Source organism: Theropithecus gelada, chromosome 6 (genome assembly GCF_003255815.1).
Source record: "Theropithecus gelada isolate Dixy chromosome 6, Tgel_1.0, whole genome shotgun sequence".
NCBI classification, from domain to species: Eukaryota; Metazoa; Chordata; class Mammalia; order Primates; family Cercopithecidae; genus Theropithecus; species Theropithecus gelada.
The window spans coordinates 123,877,302-123,904,077 of NC_037673.1; the positions used below are offsets into that span (position 1 = coordinate 123,877,302).

The 26,776-nt window shown below is 40.6% G+C and overlaps 1 protein-coding gene across 3 annotated transcripts in view; it reads left to right on the forward strand.

Moving 5' to 3' along the window:
• MEGF10 (multiple EGF like domains 10) overlaps window positions 1–26,776 on the forward strand; it is a 171,473-nt gene that overhangs the window by 129,641 nt on the left and 15,056 nt on the right. Inside the window, exons 12-20 of one of the 3 annotated variants that reach the window (XM_025388767.1) lie at window positions 1,159–1,279; window positions 2,123–2,286; window positions 5,105–5,207; window positions 15,798–15,944; window positions 17,144–17,278; window positions 17,826–17,954; window positions 20,957–21,085; window positions 23,240–23,368; window positions 25,800–25,928. In XM_025388767.1, the coding sequence (XP_025244552.1) occupies window positions 1,159–1,279; window positions 2,123–2,286; window positions 5,105–5,207; window positions 15,798–15,944; window positions 17,144–17,278; window positions 17,826–17,954; window positions 20,957–21,085; window positions 23,240–23,368; window positions 25,800–25,928 (1,186 nt within the window). Of the gene's footprint in view, window positions 1–1,158; window positions 1,280–2,122; window positions 2,287–5,104; window positions 5,208–6,799; window positions 7,245–15,797; window positions 15,945–17,143; window positions 17,279–17,825; window positions 17,955–20,956; window positions 21,086–23,239; window positions 23,369–25,799; window positions 25,929–26,776 lie in introns of those variants that run through there. The other 2 variants (XM_025388768.1, XM_025388769.1) reach the window with 2 other exon arrangements.

Here is a 26,776-nt window from a genome sequence, read left to right on the forward strand (position 1 = left end):
TAGAGATATAAGGAATTACCTTAGTATGATGACTGGGAAAGCTGTAAAACTATAAATGTGGCATTAATTTTTAATATAAGCATATGTCAGAAAGTATATTATAATTATTCCTTAAGTAATTTATTTTATTGTGTTTTATAGGTGACAAAGAAGTTACTTTTCCAAGTAGATTACTGTATTGTTGACAGCTTTTGTTTTTAAGTCCATGAAATTTGAAGGCACATCGAGTTAGCATTTGTAATGGATTTACATTCTGTAGTTGGTAGTACGTAAGTTTTTAGGTCCCTTTGAAAATCCAGACCCTATAAATATGTCTATATTCCACGCGCAATAGAGCAGAATTTTGCTTACAGTTTCTAAGATTTCATCGTTATAGGCTAGGAATCTTTGCTTTAAAGGAGAATGTGTTGTTCTTGAATTATTCCTTCCCATTGTAAAGAGCACATTGAACTATGAAGAATGTTGATGATTATTCCAGAGCACATAATGTAGAACTGGTGGATCATAAAGTCACAGAGCTGAGAGGATCTTTAAAGGGTTTTCTAACCCTGTCATAACTCTTTGGTTCAGCCCTTGAATTAGCTTTGTCTTAAGAGTCCCTTCTGTTTTGAAAGGAGATGACCTCCAGTTGCCTTTGGTAGCTTAATTCTATGTTTAATGCTCCCTGTCGGATAAAGTGAATCATGTTGCTGAATGTGTTCTGTTGTTGCTTTGCTTTTACCCACTAAAAATATTACATATTATTATACAAGGATGTCTAGGAAGGGTTGAGATCTAATGTATAGTTCATACTGATGTTTATTTATTGACAGTAATTTTACAGATGCAATTTATTTTTATATATCTACTTGTCTGAGCAAGGACATAGGGTTTTTATTGTTGTTTTGTTTTGGTTCTGCTATGAAGGCGAAGCTAAGGTAGGTGCAAACTTTTTTGGATCCCATTTAATAATATATCCTAAACATAGACCAGCTAGTGTTGCCCTTACATTTCTAAAATTTGTATAGTGGTGACATTATGACAAAATTTAAAAAATACAGTGTGTTAAAATTAGCGGGGAAGTATAATTAGCATTGCCAAGATATATTTTTGTTTATTTGTGTTGGCCTTATTTCAGCTGGCAAAACTGAGTGCATTTTGCTACTTGTGCCTATCTAGGGAATTGACTGCTCTACCCCATGCCGTCTGGGAACCTATGGGATAAACTGTTCCTCTCGCTGTGGCTGTAAAAATGATGCAGTCTGCTCTCCTGTGGACGGGTCTTGTACTTGCAAGGCAGGTAAGAGTGGGGGTAAATAAGTCTTTAATTTGATCCTGTCGCTTTATCTCCTAAAGACACAAAAAGAAAGAAACCTTAACCAGGGTTCTAGCTCCAGTTGCACCAAAATTCAGTGTCTGACCTCTGCAAGTCCCTCATCCAGTGTGGGCTGGAATGCTTTCCTGAGTCAAGGGAAGAGGTTCACATTAGATGATCTCTGAAGTCACTGCCAGCTCCAAAAGTCTGTGTGTCTGTGCATTTTGTGAAGAGTCAAACAAGCAGACATGTGTTCATGCCCCTAAATTGACTGGCTTGGAGTCATGACAAGAAATGCAGCCAAGCACCAATTTTATATGAGCATCATAGGTGCAGTCAGGATCCTGGATATATGTCCATCCATAGGTGCAGCCAGGATCCTGGATATACACAGTTACTGGTTAATGGGATCCTGCTTTAAAGATGGGGTTGTGTTTTCAAGCAGAATCCTTTGTCTCCCTTCCATATAAATTATTTTACTTTCCTGATCTGAACAAAACTCAGCACTCCACAGTGTGCATCACTGCCCATTGAAGGTGCTTTGACTCTATATCTCTTCCTCATTAGCCCACTAGTATTTTGCAGTGTTGGCATCCTCGACAGATCACACAGCACACATGGCTGTTTGGGTCCTCAGGGGTGCCTTCTGTTCATTTCTGATGGAGGCCTCACTTGGCAGAACCAGTGCTCTCTGCTGCTGTGGCTGGGGCTGGGAGGCACTGTGTGCATCTCCAAGGTGTTTCTAAAGAGAAACATGTTTTGGAAAGGCTCAGCAAGGCTCCCTGCTGCCTTTGTTCGCTCACATGCTCTGGTGTTCTTGTCGCACAGGCTGGCACGGGGTGGACTGCTCCATCAGATGTCCCAGTGGCACATGGGGCTTTGGCTGTAACTTAACATGCCAGTGCCTCAATGGGGGAGCCTGCAACACCCTGGACGGGACCTGCACGTGTGCGCCTGGATGGCGCGGGGAGAAATGCGAACTTCCCTGCCAGGTATGCACGAATCAGCGCCCTGACGGAAAATGCCTATGAAGAGCTGATGCCGTAGAGTTGGCTTCTTTTTGCAGTTTTCCTGACTTCAAGTGGCTCAGTGTGAACCCAACTTCGGTGACTATTGGAAGAATCTAGGTGTTTGGATTCAAATGGGACATAGGATTGGAAAAGGGATCAACATGGAAACTGGTTAGATAGGCTCTGTGAGAATTTCTTCCTTCTTTTCCTTCATCTTATTCAGTTTCCTCAATCCCCATCCTTTATTTTCTGTTTCTTATACACCCATCTCTTGGTGGTAGCCAGTGAACAGCACCGGTCAAACACCCAGTGTATGCCTGTCAACTCTCCAAACATTTTGTCTCCATTATCATGGAAATCCCCCTGCCTTTAGGTGGAAAGTGGCTGGGATTTGAAAGGAGGGTGGTGATTGATGTCACAGAAATGCTCCTGGAAGTGTTAAAAGAAGGTTTGGAAACAGTGTCTTTTAGCATAAGTATCTCTGGAGCCACAAGAATATCTTAAGATGTCCCTATAGCTCACTCTATTCCCTTGACCTACTTTGGAGATACAGGTCATTAGAAATCTCATACTGCATCTAGCTCAGGCTGTCAGGGAGTGCAAATGGGAAGTGCATTCTGGAGTAAGCTGCTGATTTCTTTTCCATCACTCTGTCTTCCTATAGCAATTCTTTTCTCCTGAGCCATTAGGCATTCTTTCTGTGGTGTGTGTTCTCTGCCTCCAGGACATCATCTGATGGCGAGATAACAATGTGACCCCCTGAACTGGGCCCCTCAAGAAGGGCCTTCCACAATGCTCTTCTCTCTCTGGGCTTCCTCCTCGTTAAGTACAACCCACTTCCCAAAGTAGAAAGGATCCCACTCATGGATATCCCATGGACAGAGTTGTCAGCTTTGCTGCCTCTCATCAGACTAGTGAACAAATTATCAGTACTTGGAGATGAGCTTGAAGATCACGTTTTACTCCCTGTCTGATTGTAGACAAAGCAAAGCCCCTAGCACAATCTCGTCCTTTTTCATACCTTAGAGGAGTTAGTAAATCAGTGAAGGCTGAGAGTTTAGTGGTTCATATCATGACAAAGCTAAATCCTGTGTAGCTCTATCAAACATTGGTGGGGTCTACAAAATGATTGTTTTCTTTTTCTTATTTTAACTAGTTCTAGACAAATAATTATTCATCTATAACACCCACTACCTGTCTATGCTGGTTGCCATGTTCCTCCTCCGTGGTAATTCTGTACCCCCGTTTCTCTTAGTGCTTGGGTGGTGTTGGGAAGGCATGTAGTGCCGCCCTCAGTTCTCAGGATCTGGGGTGAAAGAGCTGAACTTTCCATTCTTTCTCCACAAACAAAATGATCATGTCCATGAGGAGTGTTGTCTTCATCAGACCATCCAAACTGACATGCATGTGAAAATAGAAAAGATCTGGGGCCGGGCGCGGTGGCTCAAGCCTGTAATCCCAGCACTTTGGGAGGCCGAGACGGGCGGATCACGAGGTCAGGAGTTCGAGACCATCCTGGCTAACACGGTGAAACCCCGTCTCTACTAAAAAATACGAAAAACTAGCCGGGCGAGGTGGCGGGCGCCTGTAGTCCCGGCTACTCGGGAGGCTGAGGCAGGAGAATGGCGTAAAAACCCGGGAGGCGGAGCTTGCAGTGAGCTGAGATCCGGCCACTGCACTCCAGCCTGGGCGACACAGCGAGACTCTGTCTCAAAAAAAAAAAAAAAAAAAAAAAAAGAAAAGATCTGGAAGGGGTGGGTGAGGAGGTGTGTCGACTCATGCTTAGGATTGTGAGTCAGAATATTTTGTGTGGCTTAGACTTCCTCCTGAAAAGCAGGATAATAATTAGAGAAAAGTAACAAAAGTTCTTCATTTTTCTTTATAGTACCGTGTATCTCGTTGGCCACTTATGGCAATGAACTCAATTCAATTAAAACTATAATTTTAAAAATTAGTTTATAATTAAACATTTTTTTAAATTATAAAATTATAGTTTCAAAACTATAATTTTAGAGCTTTTTGTGTGGGTAAGGGTTATTTTTGTGTGAGTCATTCTCTCTTTTCACTAAATAATAGAATGCATTATAGGGGACACTGATCTATTTTGTAAAAAATCTTTAGGGACAAAAGAAAATATTTTTATGAGTTGTAGCTTATAGGATAAACTTCTTTTAAATACTTGGCATTTTTACATATATTTGCATATATGGATATCAGTGTATTGGCAGGATTGGCTTCACCATTTTTATGTCCCAACCATTGTGTCAGGCATAAACTAGGGTTTGAGTGACTTTAAAACACTGACTTCCTGGAGCATCTATTTTGGGGACTAAGAAGACATAGAAAGAGGTGATTAAGATGCATCCCTCTGGCTGAGTGCGGTGGCTCCCACCTGTAATCCCAACACTTTGGGAGGCCGAGGCGGGTGGGTCACCTGAGGTCAGGAGTTTGAGACCAGCCCAACTAACAAGGTGAAACCCTGTCTCCACTAAAAATACAAAAATTAGCTGGGCATGGTGGCAGGTGCCTGAAGTCCCAGCTACTCAGGAGGCTGAGAATTGCTTTAACCCAGGAGGCCGAGGTTGCGGTGAGCTGAGATCACACCACTGCACTCCAGCCTGGGCAACAGAGCAAGACTCCATCTCAAAAAAAAAAAAGAAAGAAAAAAAAAAGATGCATTCCTCTAAGAAGTGTTTGGGACAGCAGACTGTATGTGAAATGGCTGACAGTGGCCTTTTCCTCTCCTGTTGTGGGATTTCCCAGGCCCTCATTTTTGCCTTTGATGCTGTTTTCCATGCAGGATGGCACGTACGGGCTGAACTGTGCTGAGCGCTGTGACTGCAGCCACGCAGATGGCTGCCACCCTACCACGGGCCATTGCCGCTGCCTCCCTGGATGGTCAGGTGAGAGCCAAGGACCACTAATTGAAAGGTGAAACCCACCAACTTCACACCTAGCGCTGTTCCTTGTCACTTCACAGAAACATACACAAGTCAACTTTTCAAAAGAAATGAAAATTCGATAAAGTTTCCAGAAAACTGAAACCTTTAATCTATAATCCAGGGCTGATTTTTTGTTGATTTGTGCAGGGGCAGTTCTCTTGAGCTACATGTAAGGTCCAGCTGTCAAAATTCAGGCCAGCAAGATGGGGAAAATGTGAATTGCTTTGAAGAGTCCAGCAAGACCGCTGTGGTATATTTTGAGCACTGAGGAAAGAATGATTGAAATAAACCCTAAAAATATAACAAGGGCCACCTTAGTGAGGCAAAAAGTACTGATATTAATATGGTGAATATGCATATGCATATTATTGAATGATTAATATGGAAATATTAGAATGTTCATTGCTGGAAGTAAAAGTTTTAAAACTTTCTTTTTTTTTTGATAACGTTCGGGTCATGACAAATTCATAATATGATTGAGTACAAATTATCTAACCACAGGGTGGGAGTTTCTCCTTATTTATATCACTTCATGGTTTCAGCCAAGAAGTTTATCAAGCTAAAAGTGATCCTGAAAGAAGAAGTAGTTTCTGCTCATGGTATACAGACTTGCTAAGATATTTAGTGCCACCTTCCAAGTATCATGAGCAAAAACATTTTTCTTCTAGGACTACTTTACATTCCTATGAGTAATGTGTTAGGGTTCCATTTTTTTCATTTCCTCACCAACACTAGTTATTATCTGACTTTTTCATCCTAGCCATCCTAGTCAGTGTGCGGTGGTATCTCACTGTGGGTGGTTTTGCTTTCCATTTCCATGATGGCTGATGATATTGAACATCTTTCTGTGCATTTATTGGTCATCTGTATTATCTTCTTTAGATAAATCCCTATTCAGACTCTTTGTTCATTTTTTAACTGGATTTTCTTTTTATTATGGTGTTATAATAGTTCTTTATATTTTTTAGATGTATGTCCCTTATCAGATATATAATTTACAAACATTTTCTTCCATTCTTTGAGTTATTTTTTTCTTTCTTCATTATGACTTTTGCAGCAGAAAAGTTTTTATTTTGATGAAGTCTAGTTTATCTTTTTTATTTCATTGCTTGTGTTTTTGGTGTTAAATCTAAAAAAAAAAACATTGCCTGATCCAAGGTCACAAGATTTATGTCCGTGTTTCTCCTAAACATTTTATAGTTTTAGCTGTGTATTTAGATATTTGATCTATTTCGAGGTAATTTTTATATACAATATTGTATATACAATAAATACGATACAATCCAACTTCATTCTTTTGCATGTGGCTATCCAGTTGTCCCAGCACCATTTGTGAAAAGACTATTCTTTCCCCCACTAAATTGTCTTGATACTCTTTTTAAAAGTCAATGTTCCATAAATGTGAGAGGATTTATTTCTGGACTCTCTATTTCATTTCATTAGTCTGTATGTTTCTCCTTATGCCAGCACCATACTGTTTTAATTATTACAGCTTTGTAGGAAGTATTAAAACTGAGAAATTTGAGTCCTCTTAGTTGATTTTTCTTTTTCAGGATTGTTTTGACCATTCTGGGTCCTTGAATTTCCATATGAATGGTAAAATCAATATGTTAATTTCCACAAAGAAGCAAGGTGGAGATTTAATGGAGATTGAATCTATAGATTAATTTGGGGAATACTGTCCACTTAACAATATGAAGTCTTCAGATTCATAAACATGGGATGTCACCAGCAACCTCTTCAGGTTGTGTCTGTCAGCCCCTTGGAACATGTTGAGAGCTTCTTTGGTTTTTAAAGGAGTAAACTGAGATGAACTGTCATGTGCTTGATTTCTAGTATCTGAGAGCTACCTTGGGAAACAGGCCAAGGCTGGTGCAATGGACTTTATTTTCTACCAATAGGAGCTACCCACAGACACAAGGCCTCCCCGACCCTGTAGTTCCATCTTGACTTGCAAAACCTGAGATAACTTTGACTTCACAATAGGAAATTCTGCCTTCCAATGTTTCGGCTTGGCTCTTTATCCCCAAATGTTAAAACTGCATCACACTAGGGATTAAACTAGATTTTGTGACTTCGCTAGGGTTCTTGAAGTTCTCAAATGGAGAGATCGATACTAATTTCTCAATGACCACAGTGAAGCCAAATAACATTTTTAACCTTCTGGCAAATTCAGAACTTTTCTAACAGAGAGACCACATCATTTGTTTTATACAACACTCCACCAAATCTACTTTTGTCTTGCGAAGATATAAAGAATGTGAGGTGTTCCTGAACACACCAGTCACTGCTCAAGTGTCCACCTACTTTGATGATTTAGAACCAGCCTATGAAAGGCACACTCTAGTGTACGTGAGAAGAGCAAGAGACAGGATTTGGCCTGAAGCCAGCCGGAAAATGTGTTAGTTGCATTCCACAGTCTGGGTCATGGGGTAAGACAAATTATCCCATCTGGCCTTAGACCTATCAAGCTCCTACGGGAATGCAGTGGCTTTGTCACACAATGTAATCTTGTAATCCTCTGTCCATCTGTGGCCGGCCTGCTTCTCTAAATGGGAAGACTACCGCTTCATGCTGCTCTATTGCTTGTTGCCCACTATCTCTGCCTCATGGCCTGTCAGTCATTATTGCTTCTAGACCAGCTAAGTTGCCTCAGTGTCTCATTTCTGGGTCTTCTGTGTGGGCTGTTTGTCTGTAAGCATCTGTCAGTATCTAAGCCTGCTGTGAGGTCATCCCTCACACTTACAGAATACACTTGGTATTAAAAAAAAACATGTAGAGGAAAAGAAAATTACTGAAGTTCCAAAAAACACCTACGATTGGACCAAGAATTGGCTTATTTTTTTTTAAAGGAAAGAGCAACTTCTGTATATTATTTACAAAGGACATCATTTTATTGTCTGCACTGGACAGACTGATAATTTTTTACCCATAAAAGTGTTTTGGGTTAGTACCTTGTTAGGACTCTTCTGAACATAAAGAAGGTTTCGCTTTTCATGTAAGACACCAGGTTTGAGGTCAAAAAATAAACCATAAGCCCAGGGAAGCAAGCAATTCTATTTCCTCTCATCCCTGTTGCTGAGATTGCTGTAGGTGAACTATTAAGTATCCCTGGACGGGGCAGCAGTATGTAGGGTAGGAGGCTTGTGTGTAGTGAGGCTTTTATGAACAAATCAGTGAAATCTGACACAGAAGCCAGGGCTCTTCCCCTGACCAAATCAACAAGATGGTCTTAAGTGCTCCGTCAACTGCGGACACTGTGGGGAGAGGCTGATCAGTTGGATTTGGAGCCAGAGATAAGAGTCAGAAGGGTCTTGTTCCTCTTTACAAAGGAATTAACATGACTAAATTGAGGAAGTCTCGCCCTAAGGTGAGATGCCAAGGAAGTTGGCTTGCTCTCTTACTATGTACTCACATCCACCATTCCTTATAATTTCAACCCATATCTAGTATTTGACTGTCTATTCTCTTAGAGGAACTGAGGCTTTTTTATTTCTATTATAATTGATAGTCCTATTTTACCTAGTCATAAAATAAGTCCTCAAAATATACTGCTATGAAAAGTAAACAAAATAAAAGTTGCGTTTGACATTTTAGATCCTATTTCCAAATAAAGTACCATTTTATTGTAGTATGTGGTTATTTGAAACCTTAATTTATTGTCATTTTTAGCCAATAGACTATTTTATCAAAAAGAGGCAGATTGCAGTAGAAGAATGGGGAAGATGAAATACCATTCAGGATTTAGGCCGTATCCTATGCTGCTTCTCCTATGCCTCTGGACCTCTGGTACACTCTTTCTCTCTCTCTCTGCTATAAAATGAGGCTGGCTTTTCAAAATGATTATACTGAAATTTCAGATGTCAATGAAATATAATTATGAGTGTGTGTGTATACTTACATATGTATATTTCCAAAGCAGTTGAGTGATATACTATTATAAAGTATTTTCCCAAAATTACAGAAACAGACTGAAGTTTATGTCTTCTTTTCTGCTCTGACTTCAGTCAGCCAGAACACCCATTTGCTCAGCATTACAGCTAATCAAGATTTCATTCCAGCTGACTGGGAACATGTGCGGTGTCCGGCCTCATTCCCAGCCCTGGCTAAGATCACTGTCACCTGGGAACTCTTCGAACTTGCATATTCCCAGTCCCCACCTCACACCTACTAAATGAGAATTTGGAAAGTGGCTTAGTAGGAGGAAGATTATGGAGCCTCTGCCCATCCATAAGGCACATTTGATACAAATTTGGAAAAGATTTGGAAATCCCTCAGGATGTACTCCTTGGCACATGAAGTGCAAGCTGGATTTCTGCCCCAAGTTAGCCCCTTGGCCAGGGGCTCTTGCATAGTGCACAACTTGCAAAACCTTACTTGGTGGCCTTGTCTGCCCTGGTGACCCAGGCAGGCAGTGGCAATTATGGTCTGCATACTGGCATCTGCTGTGTTGTATTACTACAGTTATTGAAGAGCTTGGGGTCTGGGGTGCATTTCTTTGACAGAAACCACATAATCAATGGCAAATGAGAAGAGGAGATTTAAGGATGTGTTTATACCAGAATAAAAATGTTAAATGCTAAACAGATAAAAAGGATAATAGGACACCTAATCAAACTCTAGGCGTCTTGAGAAAGAGAGAAGAGACTAGCAAGGTGTGGTATAATTGTAAGGGGAGGGGAAGGAGAATAAAAGGAGAGGTTGGGGGCTCATCTGAGCCCAGCCAGGAGTGGTGGAATTGGAAGGAGGAGTCCCGTGGGCAAGTTGATGAGAAGAGCCCACTTTTCCACTCTTCCCAGCAAGCAGAACTAGGCCTACAGTGGCCTCAGCCTCTCTCCACAAGGAAAGCTCTCCTCTCCATGTTTTAACAAACACCAAGTTTGATCAGCTGAGTGAGTGAGCTGCTACTTCAGGGACTAATCTGTCCTGAGGTGATGTCTCATGCAGCTAAGAGATGCCCGAATTGTTAAAATAAGGGGAGACCTACCTTCCTCTGTCCAGTGACATATAAGTGCAAATCCAAGTTGGAGATAATAACTTTAGTCAAATGAGTTTAATTTACATGCCTGCACCCAATCAGCCACAAGTACAAATGACTCACTATCTGACCCTTTTGGGTATTGAGGGGTGGAGAGTGTGTCTGCAGGTTCATATGTATATGTCTGTCTGTCTGGGGGAGGGGATCATATAAAAGCAGAAGCCTGGGCCCCTGCTGTGAGAGTGAAGGGAGGGGCTCATTTCCCCCCCCCAAAAAAGGCCACAGAAAAAGCCAAAGCTCCACTATCTGCCTAGCAATCCTTTCTGCTTGCTTTTATCTGGGTCCAGACTCAGGCAGGCCATGGTGTCTGGTAATTTTTTTTGTTTTGTAACTGCAAAGGCTAACATCTCTGATTTATATGACTTATCAAGACATTTTTCAACTTTGTTGAACTATATTAAGGAGATTCCTTTTTTACTGGATCTTTAAAATCCATAGTACCCAAATAGAAAGATTTGGTGTAACAACCATTTGTTGAGTGTCTCCAGGTTCTATGCAACCACAATGCTTGGGTGCTGGAAACATGGAGAGGAAGTGATGCCAACTCTCATCCTGCAGAAGCTCACATTGCATCAAGACAGACACTGTATCGGCAGAGATGGATATACCAGTGAATAACTTCTCTATACTACACCACACCGCACTACACTACACTACACTACACTACACTACACTACACTACATCACTGCTTTGTTGGTCAAAGGATTAGAAAAGCAGAAAATGTGTTGTGACTAAATACTGTATTTCCTCCATCTTATAATTACCAAGCCCAATTATTATTAACAAATATCTCTCTTTGCTCTAATATACGTTTAATAGCTTGTTGCCCAGGAGTTAGACATTGAATCAAAATAATTTTCTTCATTCACTATTGCTCCAAATATTGGAATACTGGCATAAGGAATATAAGCAATTAAGTAAGACAAGGATTTGGGGTTATATCTATGAGAGGGGAAAGAATGACACCCCAGATGATTTGTTTACTGCATTCATGCAATCACAAATGCCCAGTGAATGCTGATTTCACATTGAGGCCGCTGGCATAATGCATCAGGCATTAATTGCACGAACATTTCTTTAGAGCTGCTTAGCTGAAGTTTATCACGATCATTCAGCCATTGCCTAGCAACTTGTGAAGGCTATCAAAGAGCTCTTTGTTCTCAGTCCTGGCAAAAACAGTCCCTTACAGATCTCCTTATCAGCATTAGTACATTTATCAGAAGAGAAATGCTCCCATTGAACCAGAGATGGCTGCAGATTTAAACCTACCCCCTTCCCATTTTGCCCCTTCTTCCCAATATTTTAGGAAGTTGTTTCCTGAACTATTCAAGTTTTTGTCTATTTTTTGCTAAAACTTCTGAAGGAATTTCCGTAAGATGTCATATAATTCTTTTATGGCCTAATAATCTGGGCTTACATGTAAAAACACAGACCTGAGCCCCCAAATGCATATTTGCTCAAAAATAAGCAAGGCAGACATCTCCACCTCCTTAGCAGGGAAGGGTCACAACCTATAAATATGCTGGGCTTCCTGGTTTGAGTGAAGACTTATTCAGGAAAGCAAAGAATGATGTGGTTGCTCCATCCCATTGGAAAGTGGTCCTGAATATCATATAGGAAAGAGGAATTATGCTTATTGATTCATTCAACAAATATTTATTTAACACCTCCCATGTGCTAGGTGCTATGGTGAGCAAAAACAGGCATTGTCTCTCCCTCAGGGAGCTGCCAGAATTAATTACCTTTGGTGGAGAATTGGAGGGGAGTCGTCATCTGCATTTTCTTCTATATCTCTCCAGAATTCATCTTCCCCTGCATCTGTGCTGACATTGACTTAGGTTCATGCCTTGTCACTTTGATCATATTTTTTTATCCCCATTTGGGGTTCCCCAGGTAAAAGAGCACCTGACAAGTTTTCTTTCTTCCCAGGCTCAACATCTTCAGGCCATCTTCTGTCCTCCTATAAAGCGCAAATTTAGTTATGCTCCTTCCTTCTTAAAATTGTTCATTTGGTCCCTGTTAACACCAGCGGGAGGTTCACACTCTATAGCATGGCACTGTTGGCTCAACTCAATGTGGCCACCGCTTGGCTGCCCAGATACCTCACCTGCTCTCCCCAGCCCCTGAGTTTCAGCTGTACCCAACACTTGCAATTCCCAAAGGACAGACACTTCTTTGGGCTTCTGAGCCTTGCAGCCACTGTTCCTTTAGCCTACAGTCCTCTTCTCCCTTCACAAGCTACCACTGTTCCTGATCATGCTCCCCAGGCAGAGCGGGGTGTGCCTGTTCTGTAGTCATTATCACCCTGGAGTTACATTTTTAAGAAAACTTCTCACCAGCAAGCCAGTAGCTGGCCAGATCCCTTGAATGTTTGCTGAGTTGGGTTTCCTTTTCTGCCTTTGATAAACAAGGAAACAAAAAGATGTTTTGTAGGACTCTAGCAAAGTTGGCAGAAAATAAGTGGAGATAAATATAAATAATACACATGTACACACACAGAGACAGAAATAATGGTTAAAGCAAATTTTACAACTCTTCATCCTGGAGAATATTTCATTTCAGGATTATACTTACATGGAAGTCACATCAGCAGTCATATACCTGGTGCGACTTAGAGAAACAGTTACCCAACACTCTCTTCATGATACTTACTGCCCGAAATTCCACAATTAGATATTTATTTCTTAGGCTCTTAGAATGCATGCTGTCTTAGAATATCAATATTCTCCAGAGAAGGTACTACTCACCAATAATAAATGTATCTTGTCCTTTTCTGACTGTAAGATGAAGGGAAAAATAACCAGGAGGGCACAGAGGACCAGAAGGGCAGAAGCAGCAATAAGAGAAGAGGGTGCAGCAAGAGGAGGAAAGAGAACTCCACACCTTTCCCTGGAATTGCCCCCTAACTGAGACATATTTGATATTTATCTTCACATAGATTAGGCATTAGTATCTGCAAAATGCTGACTCATTTTTTACTGATGATAGAGTAAAATAAAAGGACTTGAATTTTTTAGGAGGGGGTTGGTAATAGAATTTTTATAATTTATATTCAAAGGAAACATTTCTTTGCAATTCTAAGATAAAAGTTATTTTCAAGTAAGCTTGAGACAGTTGAAAGATGCTTATATGATTGGACACAGAAGGTTTGATCAATGATCTATAGACTTTGCTATGATTCTCTGGAAATGAAATGATGGGTAAACCATATGAAACAAGCTTATGTCTGCAGTGGATCTTCTTGCTATAGGGTGGGCCTTGTTACTTATACAAACATTACCAGGATATAGTTGATTATGACTGATGGCTAGGCTAATCAGCTAAACAAACCTCTTAAGGGAAGAGGAATCAGTTATGAAAGAAAGGATCTCTTTTCTCAGATTTGCCTATCTGGCCTGTAGTCGTTTTTCTTAACATGCTCAGATTGAGAATGGGCTAAGCTATATGTAAATCATGATAACCTATGTTATAAAAAAGCAGCATATACTTTTGACTTAAAGTGTACTCCATTCCATCTTAACTGAATTTATTAAGTGTAATTTGAAGTAGTGATTTGGCAAATAGTTGATAAACTAAGTCATCATAAATGGCTAAATCTTATGTCTCCCCCAAGTCCCCACCCTAACAAAAAAGCATAAAAAATCAGGACTAATTTTTCAGGATGATGATCAGTCAGATTAACCAGATAATTACTCAGCTTCCACTTCTTCGAAATCTTCACTGGGATTTGCCTTGATGGCTCCAAACCAAAATGCCCTGGATTGGTTGTCTAAGTCTCTGTGATAAACAGGTGTCCCCATCTTAGCTGTTGTTAAGCAGGAGTCTTGGCTCACGGTCAGAGTCTAGGACCTGAATTTGAATTGAGAGTGAAGCATTTAGCAGGTTACCCTTGTTGGTACTTTCTTTAAATTCACAAAACAAAGTTTAGGTTTGCAGACTTATTTTGAAGTAGTTTACTGCTTAATATGTTTGATGCTTCTGCCTAGTATAGGTGTGGATATAAATTCCAGGTAAGATTCTGTGGCTGATGTATCACGTTTGGGGAGGGTAGAGTTTGCAATTTCATCTCAGTTTTTCAAAAGAGATTTGAAAAAAAAAAAAAAAGATAATATATTCATGATTGCAAGAAAAAAATCATCGTAGTAGGCCCAGATTTCATATTTTATTCTGTGGGAAATATGTAAACTCCAATTGGTTTATGAACAGACCTGGTTTCCTTTCTTCAGCCCACGGTCCAAATGAAATCAAAGTCAAGCTAGACACAATGAGGTCTGCGTGCTTTCTTGCTGCTTAATGGCCTTTACTGTGTGGGAGACTTTCAGAAGGAAAAAACAGAAAGAGTAAACAGTGGATCTTCTTGCTATTCTGCTATTCCGGTGTTCACCGGAAATGGCGTACCAATTAGCAACATTCATGTTATAGTTTGGGACTGCTTCCATATTAAGGTTCAGACTGTGGTGACTTTTTGCCTGATTACTTTAGAAGTCAGAACTGTAACACAAGACATGACCGTCTCAGCATCGTGGTGCTGGGTGGTTGTTAGTATTCTGGAATCCGGGAGGGTGTGTGTGCTTGCTCTTAATGTGTTTTCATTTGCTCTGAGGCCAGCAACTGCCAGTTCACTACTAATTATTACTTATTGCCTTTCAATGTGAAGAGGATTTCTTTGAGTTGTGAAGAATTCTGGCAAGAAAGAGGCCCCTATTGTATTTCCAATATGAATATACAGAAGAGACTTTTATTTACCTCAAATAAAACCTGGTTTTAGATATATTTTTGCAAGCTTGGCTTTCCTCTCTGTTTCCTTTTGGCATTTTTGTTGTTGTTGTTGTTAATTCTAAAGTTTCTCAATACTTAAAATGAGAGTTAAACACCTGCATACAGTTTCATAATAATTGATAGCATAGACAACAGCTACAAATAATGTCAGTTGTGATATTCTGCCAATATCTCTCCAATGTCAGATAAGATTTTTAAGGAGGAATTTGGTGGCACGTGTCAGTACATCTTTCTGTTCTGCACAATGCACCATCAAGTTATTTTAAGATTATGTTTATTTGTTTAATCCAGGGGAGGGTTTTCTTTATGTAAAACATTTTATGGAACTGTGCATTGCCTTATCCTTTTACACTTTATTTCTCTATGAAAACAAAGAATGGAAGGAGGAGGAGGAAGTCACCAAGGCTAAAATATATCGTATTGTTGATAAATTTTACTTGCAATAGACAGAGCCCTTGGGCTTCCGCTTTGCTCCCTCCTCCTAAAGAATAAAAATCAGTATAACAAAAGTGTGCTATTCCTTCTTCGTGACTCCATAGAAAATTGTTCTGGGTATTATTTTAATGTTATGATGATACTGTGTACTGATGTGTATAAGGTGATAACTCGCCATTCATTGCTGCTCGTGATCCTCAGGTTTAGTACTGTGAGCTTAGTCCTCATCTTTGAATTAGTATCTGCGGAAGTTCCACACCGCCTCTCACTCAGCCTTGCCCCATGTGCATTATTACAGGTGTCCACTGTGACAGCGTGTGTGCTGAGGGACACTGGGGCCCCAACTGCTCCCTGCCCTGCTACTGTAAAAATGGGGCTTCGTGCTCCCCTGACGATGGCATCTGCGAGTGTGCACCAGGCTTCCGCGGCACCACTTGTCAGAGGAGTAAGTGTCTCATTAGGCAGTAATTTCCACCTTCCCTTCCCTGGGCACCATGTACAGAATAATGATCTCTGTCCTACCTCTCAGTTTATAGTGATATCCTGTTGCACTTGAAGGCAAAAGAGAGTGTAATGGTTCACTTGTCCTTTGCAGAACTGTGTTGAGAGCACTTCCCCAAGAGCTTCATTCTTTCCAGCCTTCAGAACTAACCTAACAGATGGGGATTTAACCATTTCTTCTCAATAATTACTTCATTGCCTCATTGGCACAACCATCAGGATATATTTCTTCATCCTTCCTGAAAGCTTGCAAATGGTGTTCTAGAAATTCATTGACCTGTAAATATTTTATTTAGCAATTTGGCATTGGCCTTACCTCAATTACCAGACGTCAACATCAGCCAAACCTTGAGGCAAATCATTCATCCTGCTAGTAGTCTTAAAATCAGTGCTATGGGGAAAATGGAATTGCAAAGTTGAAAAAGGAGACTGTTGACATTGGTCCTTAAGACTTCTGAGTTAGAGAAGGATCCATAAGAGTTTACTTAATCTTTTAGCAAATGCAATCAAAAAAGAATATGTGACTAATTATAAGTTACACTATTCTAATTTTTAAAATTGCCTTTTCCCCCATAAGAATTCTATGCAGTTATCCTATATTTAAAACTGAATAATATATTGGCAAAAACTTAAGTATACAGCATTTTGCTTCATCACTTTTCGACTACAGTCATTAACCTGGACCATTTTGAGGAGGAAAAACCTTCAAATTTTGACTGTTGATCTATTTTTATTGCCAGTAATGACTCTTAAAGAATAAAGGATCAATAAATAGTTTGAGAGTGCTTATTTGAGACTTATTAGTATTATAATTTTTTAATCTCTTTATTCAATGAAAATTTCTGGAGCCCCTGCTTTATGCCAAACCTTAAGCTAATTGGGGCCTTAAGTGGGAAAATAAAGAAGATTAAGACATTTGCTTGCTCGCAAGAAACTCAGAGTTTAGTGACTTCTTTTCCTTATTAAAGAGTTCCTTTGTTCCTTCGTTGTTCTTGTTTTCTACTTGGAAAATTCTCCGTATCGTTCTTACTTTTTTTTTAAGGTTTTGCTTTTTAACCTCTAAAACTTTAACTAGATCCCAATCTGGAATGCAAGAGAGACGCATCTCAGAAGGATAACTGCTGATTTCCCTTCTATTTTCAGTCTGCTCCCCTGGTTTTTATGGGCATCGCTGCAGCCAGACATGCCCACAGTGTGTTCATAGCAGCGGGCCCTGCCACCACATCACCGGCCTGTGTGACTGCTTGCCTGGCTTCACAGGTGCCCTCTGCAACGAAGGTAAGGCACGAAGCATCCCGGACAGCTGGGTGGTGATGAGCACGCCCTGGAGATGAGCACGCCCTGTCCTCAGGCCTCCCCTTGGCCTTCCTGAAGGCCATGTTTTCAGCTGTCTGCTGGGAATGTCTTCTGCTGTGCTGTGTCTGCAGCTTCTCAGATAGGACTTTGAGCTTTGGAAAAACTGGCTTGCCACTCCAGCAAAACGTTTTTATTCCCTGAGTTGTGCTACTCTTCAGTTTTAGCTGGACACATCGTCCCATAAACAATCAATATGAGAAAGGATTTTTGACTCCCAGAAGAAGAAGTCGTGAAGTCAGATTTCTAGAAGTGCAATGATGTCCCCTGGTTTGTGATGCCGTAATGAGAATCTTTGGCTTCATGGATTTGTAAAAATGAGCCCATTCAAGACGAGGGATGCTGTTGAGCAGAGATAGCTACCAATGAGCAGCTGGGCCTGTGACCTTTAAAGTCATTTCCGGTGCTAAGATTCTAGGGTTCTGTGAGAGGGGTTGTGATTGTGAGTTACTGACCTATAGCTTATTCACAGTGTGTCCCAGTGGCAGATTTGGGAAAAACTGTGCAGGCATTTGTACCTGCACCAACAACGGAACCTGTAACCCCATTGACAGATCTTGTCAGTGTTATCCCGGTTGGATCGGCAGTGACTGCTCTCAACGTAAGTCTTGTTTGAGAACAATTAATCAACTGTTCTTATTTGTTTGTTTTCAGATTCTTTAGGATTGAAGTATGAGTGTTTTTATATAATCAAGAAAGAATATATGACTAATTAAAAGACACATTCTACTTTAAATTCCTTTTTTTTAATTCTTTTTTTTTCCCATTAAGACCTCTATGCAATGGTCCTATGTTTAATCCAAATAATGTCTTGGAAAGAACCTAAATATGTAACATTTTGCTTATCCACTTTTCAGTGATTCATCGTCCATTGAAATAAAGCAAAACAGCCGTATTTAGAAGTTTATCTCTTCATTTTGTGTTTATCTGGAAAGTTAATTACAGAGAAAGAAAAAATGGAATTAAATGATGTGAGCCTTAGAAACCTATTGGGAACCAGAGTGAACTGCTCACCTAATATGCTTACCTTCACGTTGGCATCACCCAAGTGCCTTCCACACCATTGGATTTCAGACAGGAATTGTGTGACCCTATAAGGGACTATATAGATGACTCTTAGAGCACCCATGTCATGAAAAAAATGACATTGACTATAAGTCATTCATGAATGTTTTGAAAGGGTCAGGGCAATGTCTAAAAGTATTCAACTTTTGACCAAGGAATAGCATATGTATGGGGTGATCTGGTTTCATTCATTATAAATTTTATGAAACACTCTCAGTTTATATTGAATTCCCCCATCATGCGCATAAGAGAAATCAAAGAATTACTGTGAGCAGTCATTTTACATGGTGCTTTATTGATAATTTAATTCAAACCTCACAGTTACAAGCAACCTGCAAATACTAATTGATGAGCAATATGTTTTTTGCTGGAAGACTTTTTTCTGAATGTTAATTTTTTCCGTTAGTAGTCCAGGCTGTACCCCATTTTTTAGGAATAAGAGAACAGAGCTAATAAATCTCAGAAGTGTAGCTCTTTGGTGAAGGAAGTGTTATGCGATGTGATTTCACTGCATTCTGGGGGCATCACTTCAGAAGAAATCAGTCTGTTTAAATCTACATGTGTTGCAAGGGCTGTGACGGATAGCTGGGGATATGGACAGATTGATAAATAGATACTGAAAAACAGGATTTGGGAAGAGTAAAAGGTCCAATATCATTGTCATAAAATGATTGATTTATATTGCTCCTTTGAAAAGCAGTCTTTATTTTGGAAATTCGTCCCTTCCTCATTTGGAGGAGGAATGTGCTGAAAGGAACAAAAATAGAAACACAACTATGAATGGAGACTATAGTGTTGCCTGCCCCGATAATCACTCCACAGGAAGCTGATTTATTTGGCAAAAGCCTTTGCTTCTCCTGGGGATCATTGATTTCATTGATTCCCTTATGGACTCTATGGAACCATCTTCATATTTCTTCTGGCTGATTGTGAGCCTGTCTAAAGAGAGCAAAGTCCTTCACAGTGAAAACACAGACTTTGAAAACTTAAAGGGGTACATTTAAAGGGGCAGGTGTCTTTGGGAAAATGATTTTTTAAAGCACTATCTCTACATTTACCTTTTGGGAATATGAAGTTGAGTAATGCTTATTCCCATTCTCTGATCATAACAAATATAGGGAGAAAAACCTAATGGCAGTGGGTTACTTCAGAAAACTATATCGTGAACATAAATGGGTTTACAAAAGCTGATTAAATATCATCTAAGGAATAGGTTGCTTTAGGTAAAGAGTGCTTCCCTGAGCATCAGACGGGCTAGACACTGCAATAGTTTTCACCGAGTCTCACTGTGGCTTTAAAAGAGGGAAGCTGTATTTGTCTAACAAATAGCAAATATTGTTATTAATCTGTGTGACCTTGTACGAGTCACTATTAACCTTTTGTGGCCTCAGTTTCTTCAGCTGTAAAATGAGGGTGTTGTACTTAGAAAATTTGTTCTAATGCTCACTCGAGACCTCAAGTGTCAGCTAGTATTTTCCCCTTGCTCTTGGACAAAAACAGTGCACACAATTATGGAAGAATTTTTTTTCATTTATAAAGTTACTTCATATGTATTATTGATTGTCTTTATTGGTCCACATTCCCTACGGGGTAGCCATATAGAAATTACAGGCGGTCCTCCTTCTATGCAATTATGTTCCTGAAGTATTAATATGAATAAAAAGTATTTTTTGTCAATGAAATTATTTTACCCCCTGATCTCATGTTATTATTTCACAGATACTTTATCTGACTTTCTGATGTCTCTTCAATCGGCAGTGACCCCTAATGATTTAATTGTATGATTTTCTGCGTCTTCCAATTAAGAGTTTTTACAAGAAAACCAATTTTTACATACCGCTGGGAACCTCAATATTTAAAAGAAGCCTGAAGTGGCAACTCTAGAGTAGACTGAAGAGTACAGGATTTAGAAATTGTGAACATGAGCTACATGGCCTTCGGTCCTTTAACCTCTCTTGAGTCAAGTCATTTTCCACACCTTATCTCTGCTCAAATGTCCTCTCCTCACAGAGGCCTTCCTCAGAGAACTAGCTCCCAAAATTATTATCTTCCTTGTCCTCTTTATGTTTTTTTCATAATACTTACCACCATTGATTTTTCACTTGGTTGGTTGGTTGGTTGGTTGGTTGGTTGGTTGGTTTGCCTGCCTCCCTTACCAAAATACAAGCTTCCAGAGGATGGTTTGGACTTTGTCTTGTCCTCTGCTATCTTCCTTGTGCCTGGAAGAGTGTTGGGTACATAATAGGTGTTGAATGTGTGTCTGTTTAATAACTGAATCTGTAAACTTGAGGTGATTTTTGCCCCAGCCACCTCACTCTGCAGTTGTAAATGAATACGTGTGTCAGTAATGACAGTCATTGTTGAAGTCGGCATGGCCTTCTGGGATTTGATGCAGAATTCAGAGCAGCGTGCTTTCTTAGTCCTAATGTACACTGCTAACCTCTCACATGCAGGGAGATGTGTAGGGGTGGATGGAATTCTCCCTACTTGGTATTGGCCTCAGAGCTCTGATGGACTTCTCCACACCTGTAATTTCAGCATGTCCACCTGCCCACTGGGGCCCAAACTGCATCCACACCTGCAACTGCCACAATGGAGCTTTCTGCAGCGCCTACGATGGGGAATGTAAATGCACTCCTGGCTGGACAGGGCTCTACTGCACTCAGAGTAAGTGACAAGCCTTCTGAGGCTCACCAAGGGGAGCCTCGTCCGAGGAGGAAACAGCCTCACCCTCCTCATGCGTGACTGGAGCTCAAAAAAGGTCCCTGAGGTTGGAGTACTTCCCTCTCCTAACGACCTGTAGACATCTAAATTTCTCTAAGTGATTAAGAGCTACTACATTCCAAGTATTCTCTCTAGGTTCTATCAGGACACTGAGGTGGAGCAATGCTGTGTGATGGTGTGCGGGTTATTTCTCTTCTCTCCTTTAACCAAACCATATTTACATGGATCAAATTCTCAATTCTTTATTCTAACAGCACAAAAGTTAGGATATAAAGATTAGAAAGGTAGTGAAGACAACAAGCCTGACTGCCTGATTTAATGTGTGCTCCTGGAAAAGGTGGAGTTCCATGGTTTTTATACTGTAGCAAGCTTCAGAATCACCTGGAGTACACAACAAACACAGAAGCTGGTCCCATCCCAGAGAGCCGGAGCAGTGGGTCTGGACTGGCACCTGAGAATTGCCATTTTTATCAACTGGTAGTAATGCCAGCCTGGGACCATGCTTTGAGAGCCACTGCTCTAGTTCTTTTCCCCATTTTGTATTTCATAGCATCCTAACCATTTTTTCTTCCATAAGGCTTTTAGCATGATAGGATATAATGTGCAAAGTACTTACTCCAAAGCTGAGCATCAATGGGGAAGGAAGATTATTCTCTGCCTTCTTACCTTCGGTTGAATAAAGGAGACAAGACAGGAAGGCATGTGTTATGATTAAGTACTAATAATAGCATATATTTTAAAATAATAGCAAGAAGCTGAGGAGGAAAGATGGGTCTGAAATTAAGCAATTCCTATTTAATACTAATTAGAGTACGTAATTAAAGAATAGGCTGAAAAAGTCTTTAGAAACTTTCTAGAAGAGAATGTAGACCTTGAACCAAGATTTGAAAAGGATAATTGGCAAGGAAGGTGACTGGCCCAAGCATATTCTTCAGAGCTCGTATATCTATAAATATTGTTTAACTTCTTAGAGAAAGGTACTTGTAAGATATTATTTATAATTCTAAAATTAGAACGTGCTTCAAACAGAGAACCCTTTTTCAAGTGCAAGTAACATGATATAGTGGGAGCAACATGGGGTCCGGAGCCAGACCTCCCTGCGTTTGAATCATGGCCCTGCCAGTTGCCAGCTGTGTGACTTAGGGTACTTGGGGCTTAGTTCCTGTCTACAGGATGGGAATATCCATCCCTGCATTTCTGGCCTGCTGTAAAGATTAAACAAGAGAATGCATGAAAAGAATCTGGCATAGAGTAGGTGCTAAATAAATGCATGACAGCAGGGGGGTCATCAGTGCGTCCTGGCATCTGGGCACTGCCTCTGCTTCTTGAAAGTTCCATAAGAAAATGAGAAAATGAAAAGCATATGTAATATTTGGAAACAACCATTGAATCAGTCTGCATTGAATCTTTCATCACGCCAGAGATCCCCAAGACACTCTTGCAGGGCAGCTGCCAGCGCACGTAAGCCAACAGAATTTGGGGGTGTCTTTAGCTCAAGAGAGTCGCCAGTCTCAGCATTGAAAATTATGCAGCAGTGTGAAGGCTTATTGCTTTTTACAAAGCACCTGTGAAGTATAATTGTTTTTTAAGGTAAGCATTCTAGTACACCTCTTCAGGGAAGTTGATATTATCTAAGTTAATAACAGATACAGCGGACAAGGCTAGTAGCAACAATAGAGAGATGTTCTGTACTACAAGTAAAAGCATACAGATAATTTTAATATAAAGTACCCATCTCAGTCCATTGGAATTTGAGTCTAGGATTCTAGTAGAAATGTGAAAGAATGAAAGGAAATGTCCTATTCTTCCACGATCGAAGGGATGTTTTTTTAGAAGGCACTAGTCTTGCCTCAGATGGTTACACTGACAGGAATGAAACTCTTCTGCCTCCTGCTTATGAATTACAGCCTCCTTGCAAGAGCCCTGTCTTGGGACTTCAAAGAAGCTCTTGTGGCAAGCTGAGATATGTACTATTCACTGTATTCTCTGATGGCTCAGTGTCATTCAAGTTTAAACACAAATATGTTGGAGGCACGAGCCTCCAAGTGTTTCTCTTCAGCAGCCTCTTGACTCCTGCTGTCCTCCCTCCTCCCACAGGATGTCCTCTAGGGTTTTATGGAAAAGACTGTGCACTGATATGCCAATGTCAAAACGGAGCTGACTGCGACCACATCTCCGGGCAGTGTACTTGCCGCACTGGATTTATGGGACGGCACTGTGAGCAGAGTAAGTATGAGAGTGTGGCATCACTGGGTGGCATGTTTTTTTCCTCTAGGATCACATTTCCTAGATGCCGGGAAATATTAAGGCAGAATTCACCACTCTTAGGTTGTTTGAGCTGATGGCTGGTTACTTCTCAGCATGACTGACTTCCCCTCCCAGAGGTCAGGCCTCCCTGGGATCATTGCTGGTTACTCAGTGCTCTGGGTGGAGGAGGTGCGACTACAAGAATGAAGACAGAATTCAAGTTTTCCATTCTGTTCTTTCGGGCTCTCCCTTCCTCTGTTTCTTATTTTTGGAATGTGGCTGCTCAGAGCTTTAAAAGAGCCAGTCGAGCTTTCTTCATGGCAGAGGCGGGACCCGGGTCTCACATTGGAGGACAGTACATTCGATGGGGAGGAGGGCTGGTGGCCCAGGGCCAACCCCTGTTGCTGGTGAGGGAACAAATCCATGCAAACATTGCCACCCTTTCAACAACCTTCTCTAGATAGTACTTTTATACTGTTTCCATTAACAACTTCTCGTCTTAGTCTTAACAACCTTCAAGACAACATACTGCCTTAAAAAATTTTTTAAGTCCCACTAGGGGGGAATATGCTGTTGGAATTACTCCTCCTTATTTTTTATTTCCATCCCACTATCTATGCATCCACTCATGGAGTTATAAGAACATTAGTCTTGGCCGGGCGCAGTGGTTCACGCCTGTAATCCCAGCACTTAGGGAGGCCGAGACAGGTGGACCACGAGGTCAAGAGTTCGAGAACAGCCTGGCCAACATAGTGAAACCCCGTCTCTACTAAAAATACAAAAAACTAGCTGGACATGGTGGCAGTCACCTGCAATCCTAGCTACTCAGGAGGCTGAGACAGGAGAATCGCTTGAACACGGGAGGCGGAGGTTGCAGCGAGCTGAGATCGTACCACTGCATAGCAGCCGGGGCGACAGTGCGAGACTCCGTCTCAAAAAAAAAAAAATTAGTCTTAAGAAAATTGAATATTGCAAATTAGTTTATTATTCCTTTCCTCTGTGACTTTCATTCAGTATTCACAATAAATAAGGGCTTAGAGCTGTATCGGACCCACTTTCTTATGATAAAACCTTTTAGGCAGGAAAAGGTGAAGAACAATTCCTGTTTAGCAGAGGTTGTACTCTTGGGAAGGATCTGCCAAGATTATGGCCATAGGAGCAGTGTGGCCTGGAAAGGTTGATCCGGATAGCAGGACTCTGGAAATAAAGCATCCCTCCCCACTCCACTCCACTGGCGCCTCACAGAGCCACTTTCAACCTGGTTGCCTCAATCTTATGTGCTAAACCCTAGGGTATTTTTGCATATCCTCTTTCTAGCAAATATACAAAAGTGACATCCAGGAATCAGCTCAAGACAGACAGCCCAATTTTAGTTTTGCATCACTGTTTCATTGAGTCATGAAACAGATCCTGACTGAGTGACACAGTTGCATGCACACCTCTTTTGTGCATATAAATATTGTATGTCTGTGTATAAATGTCTAAACATATTCATGGAAACCAGAATAGGTTCAAAATTTTACTTGAATGCCAGATGACTGGTTAAGGGCTTATTAAATAAGAAAACCTCTTAAGTGCTTCCGTGATTACTCTCAACAGCAAATTAAAGTGTCCCTATTTTTGGAGACTTCTCCCAATGCTTATTTGTAAACAGAAACCCTGTGTTTGACAGAGAATTCTAATAATACTAGCACATTGCCCCCTGCTGTTAACTTTATGAAAAACAACAATATTTTGTCACGAAGATTTTTAGATTTAACATGCTTACACTATCCTTTGAAATTCATGCCTAACTCTTATTACGACCACATTGTAAGAATCCCATTATTTTTGTCTTCGAGACTTCAGCAAAATCCAGAGTTTGAACCACTCCATAGCAAATGAAGTTCTTACCTAGAAAATCAACAAAACTTGTTGTCTGCCTCTTCTCCTATTCCTGGCTAATTCAATTGAGAATGTGTGTTTATGAAGATCCCTGAGCCTACAGTAAAATATATGTGTTCTCAAGAAAGCATCTTTAGTTTATGCTCTTCAGTCTAGGCCCCTTTCAGCCCACAGTTTTGCCTGGTAGACTTGTCTCAAATTGCCCTTAGTGATTATCTTCATCTGTTCCATGGGAATTCCACAGACTCTCCATACACGCATCATAGAGGTGGGTATGTAGCAGCTGAAAGTGTCAGGAGCTCTAATGTTGAGCAGCCCTGGCTCTAGCCATGTGCAGTCTGGACTGTGAGTGCCACCATGATTCCGGGAATGCTGTCCAGTTCTGGGACACTCTTGGGGGTACAAGTCAGCCTCAGTAGGAATCCCCTGAAAGGATTTTGCTCTAGATGTTCAGGGCTTGCAGTCAGAGACAGCCTTGCTCCAAATTCCCAAGGCTGGAAAGCTACATTTGACTTTCCTTCTCTAGAGTGCCCTGCAGGAACATATGGTTATGGCTGTCGCCAGATATGTGACTGTCTGAACAACTCCACCTGCGACCACATCACCGGAACCTGTTACTGCAGCCCCGGATGGAAGGGAGCGAGATGTGATCAAGGTAAAGATACCAACAAATGTTTGTAGTACTGTGTGAGCAGCATGTACCCGTCTATGCGAAGTATTTTCACTTGTGTTATCCAGCATAATCTTCACCACAACTCTAAATGGCATAATTGGTTACTTATTTAATTTCCAGATGAATGCCTTATTGTTGCTCTCCTGTGGATAAGGAAACAAAAGCTTAGAGAGGCCGAGTAATTTTCCCAAGGTCACATAGCTAATATCTAGAATATGTCATAGCTTTTGTGCCAGATTTTTGTTATTCCAAAACTCGTGAACTTCCTACTGGGTCTATAATTTCTTTTCAGCTTTATTGAGGTGTAATTGATACACACACACAAAAACCTATTTAATGTGTACAATTTAATAAAATTTGGACTGTCTATATACCTATGAAACCATCACCATAATAAATGAAATATCCATCACCATGTGTTTCCTCATGCCCCTCCCTACTTCTACCACCCGTTATGCCCCAGGTAATCACTCATGTCTTTTCTGTCAGTATAGATTAGTTTTCATTTTCTAGAATTTTATATAAATGAAATCATATTGTACTCTTTTGGGTCTGGCTTTGTTTACTCAGCATAATTATTTTGAAATGGAACCATGTTGTAGCACATATCAACAGTTCAGTTCTTTTCATTGCTGAATAGTGTTCCATTGTATGGATATACTATAATTTATTTCCCTATTCATGTGCTAATGGACACGTGGATTGTTTCCAGTTTGGGGCTATTACAGATAAAGCCGCTATGAACAAGAGTGAATCAAGTTTTTGCACGGACGTGTGCTTTCATTTCTCTTGGGTAAATACCTAGGAGTAGAATAACTGGGTTATATGGT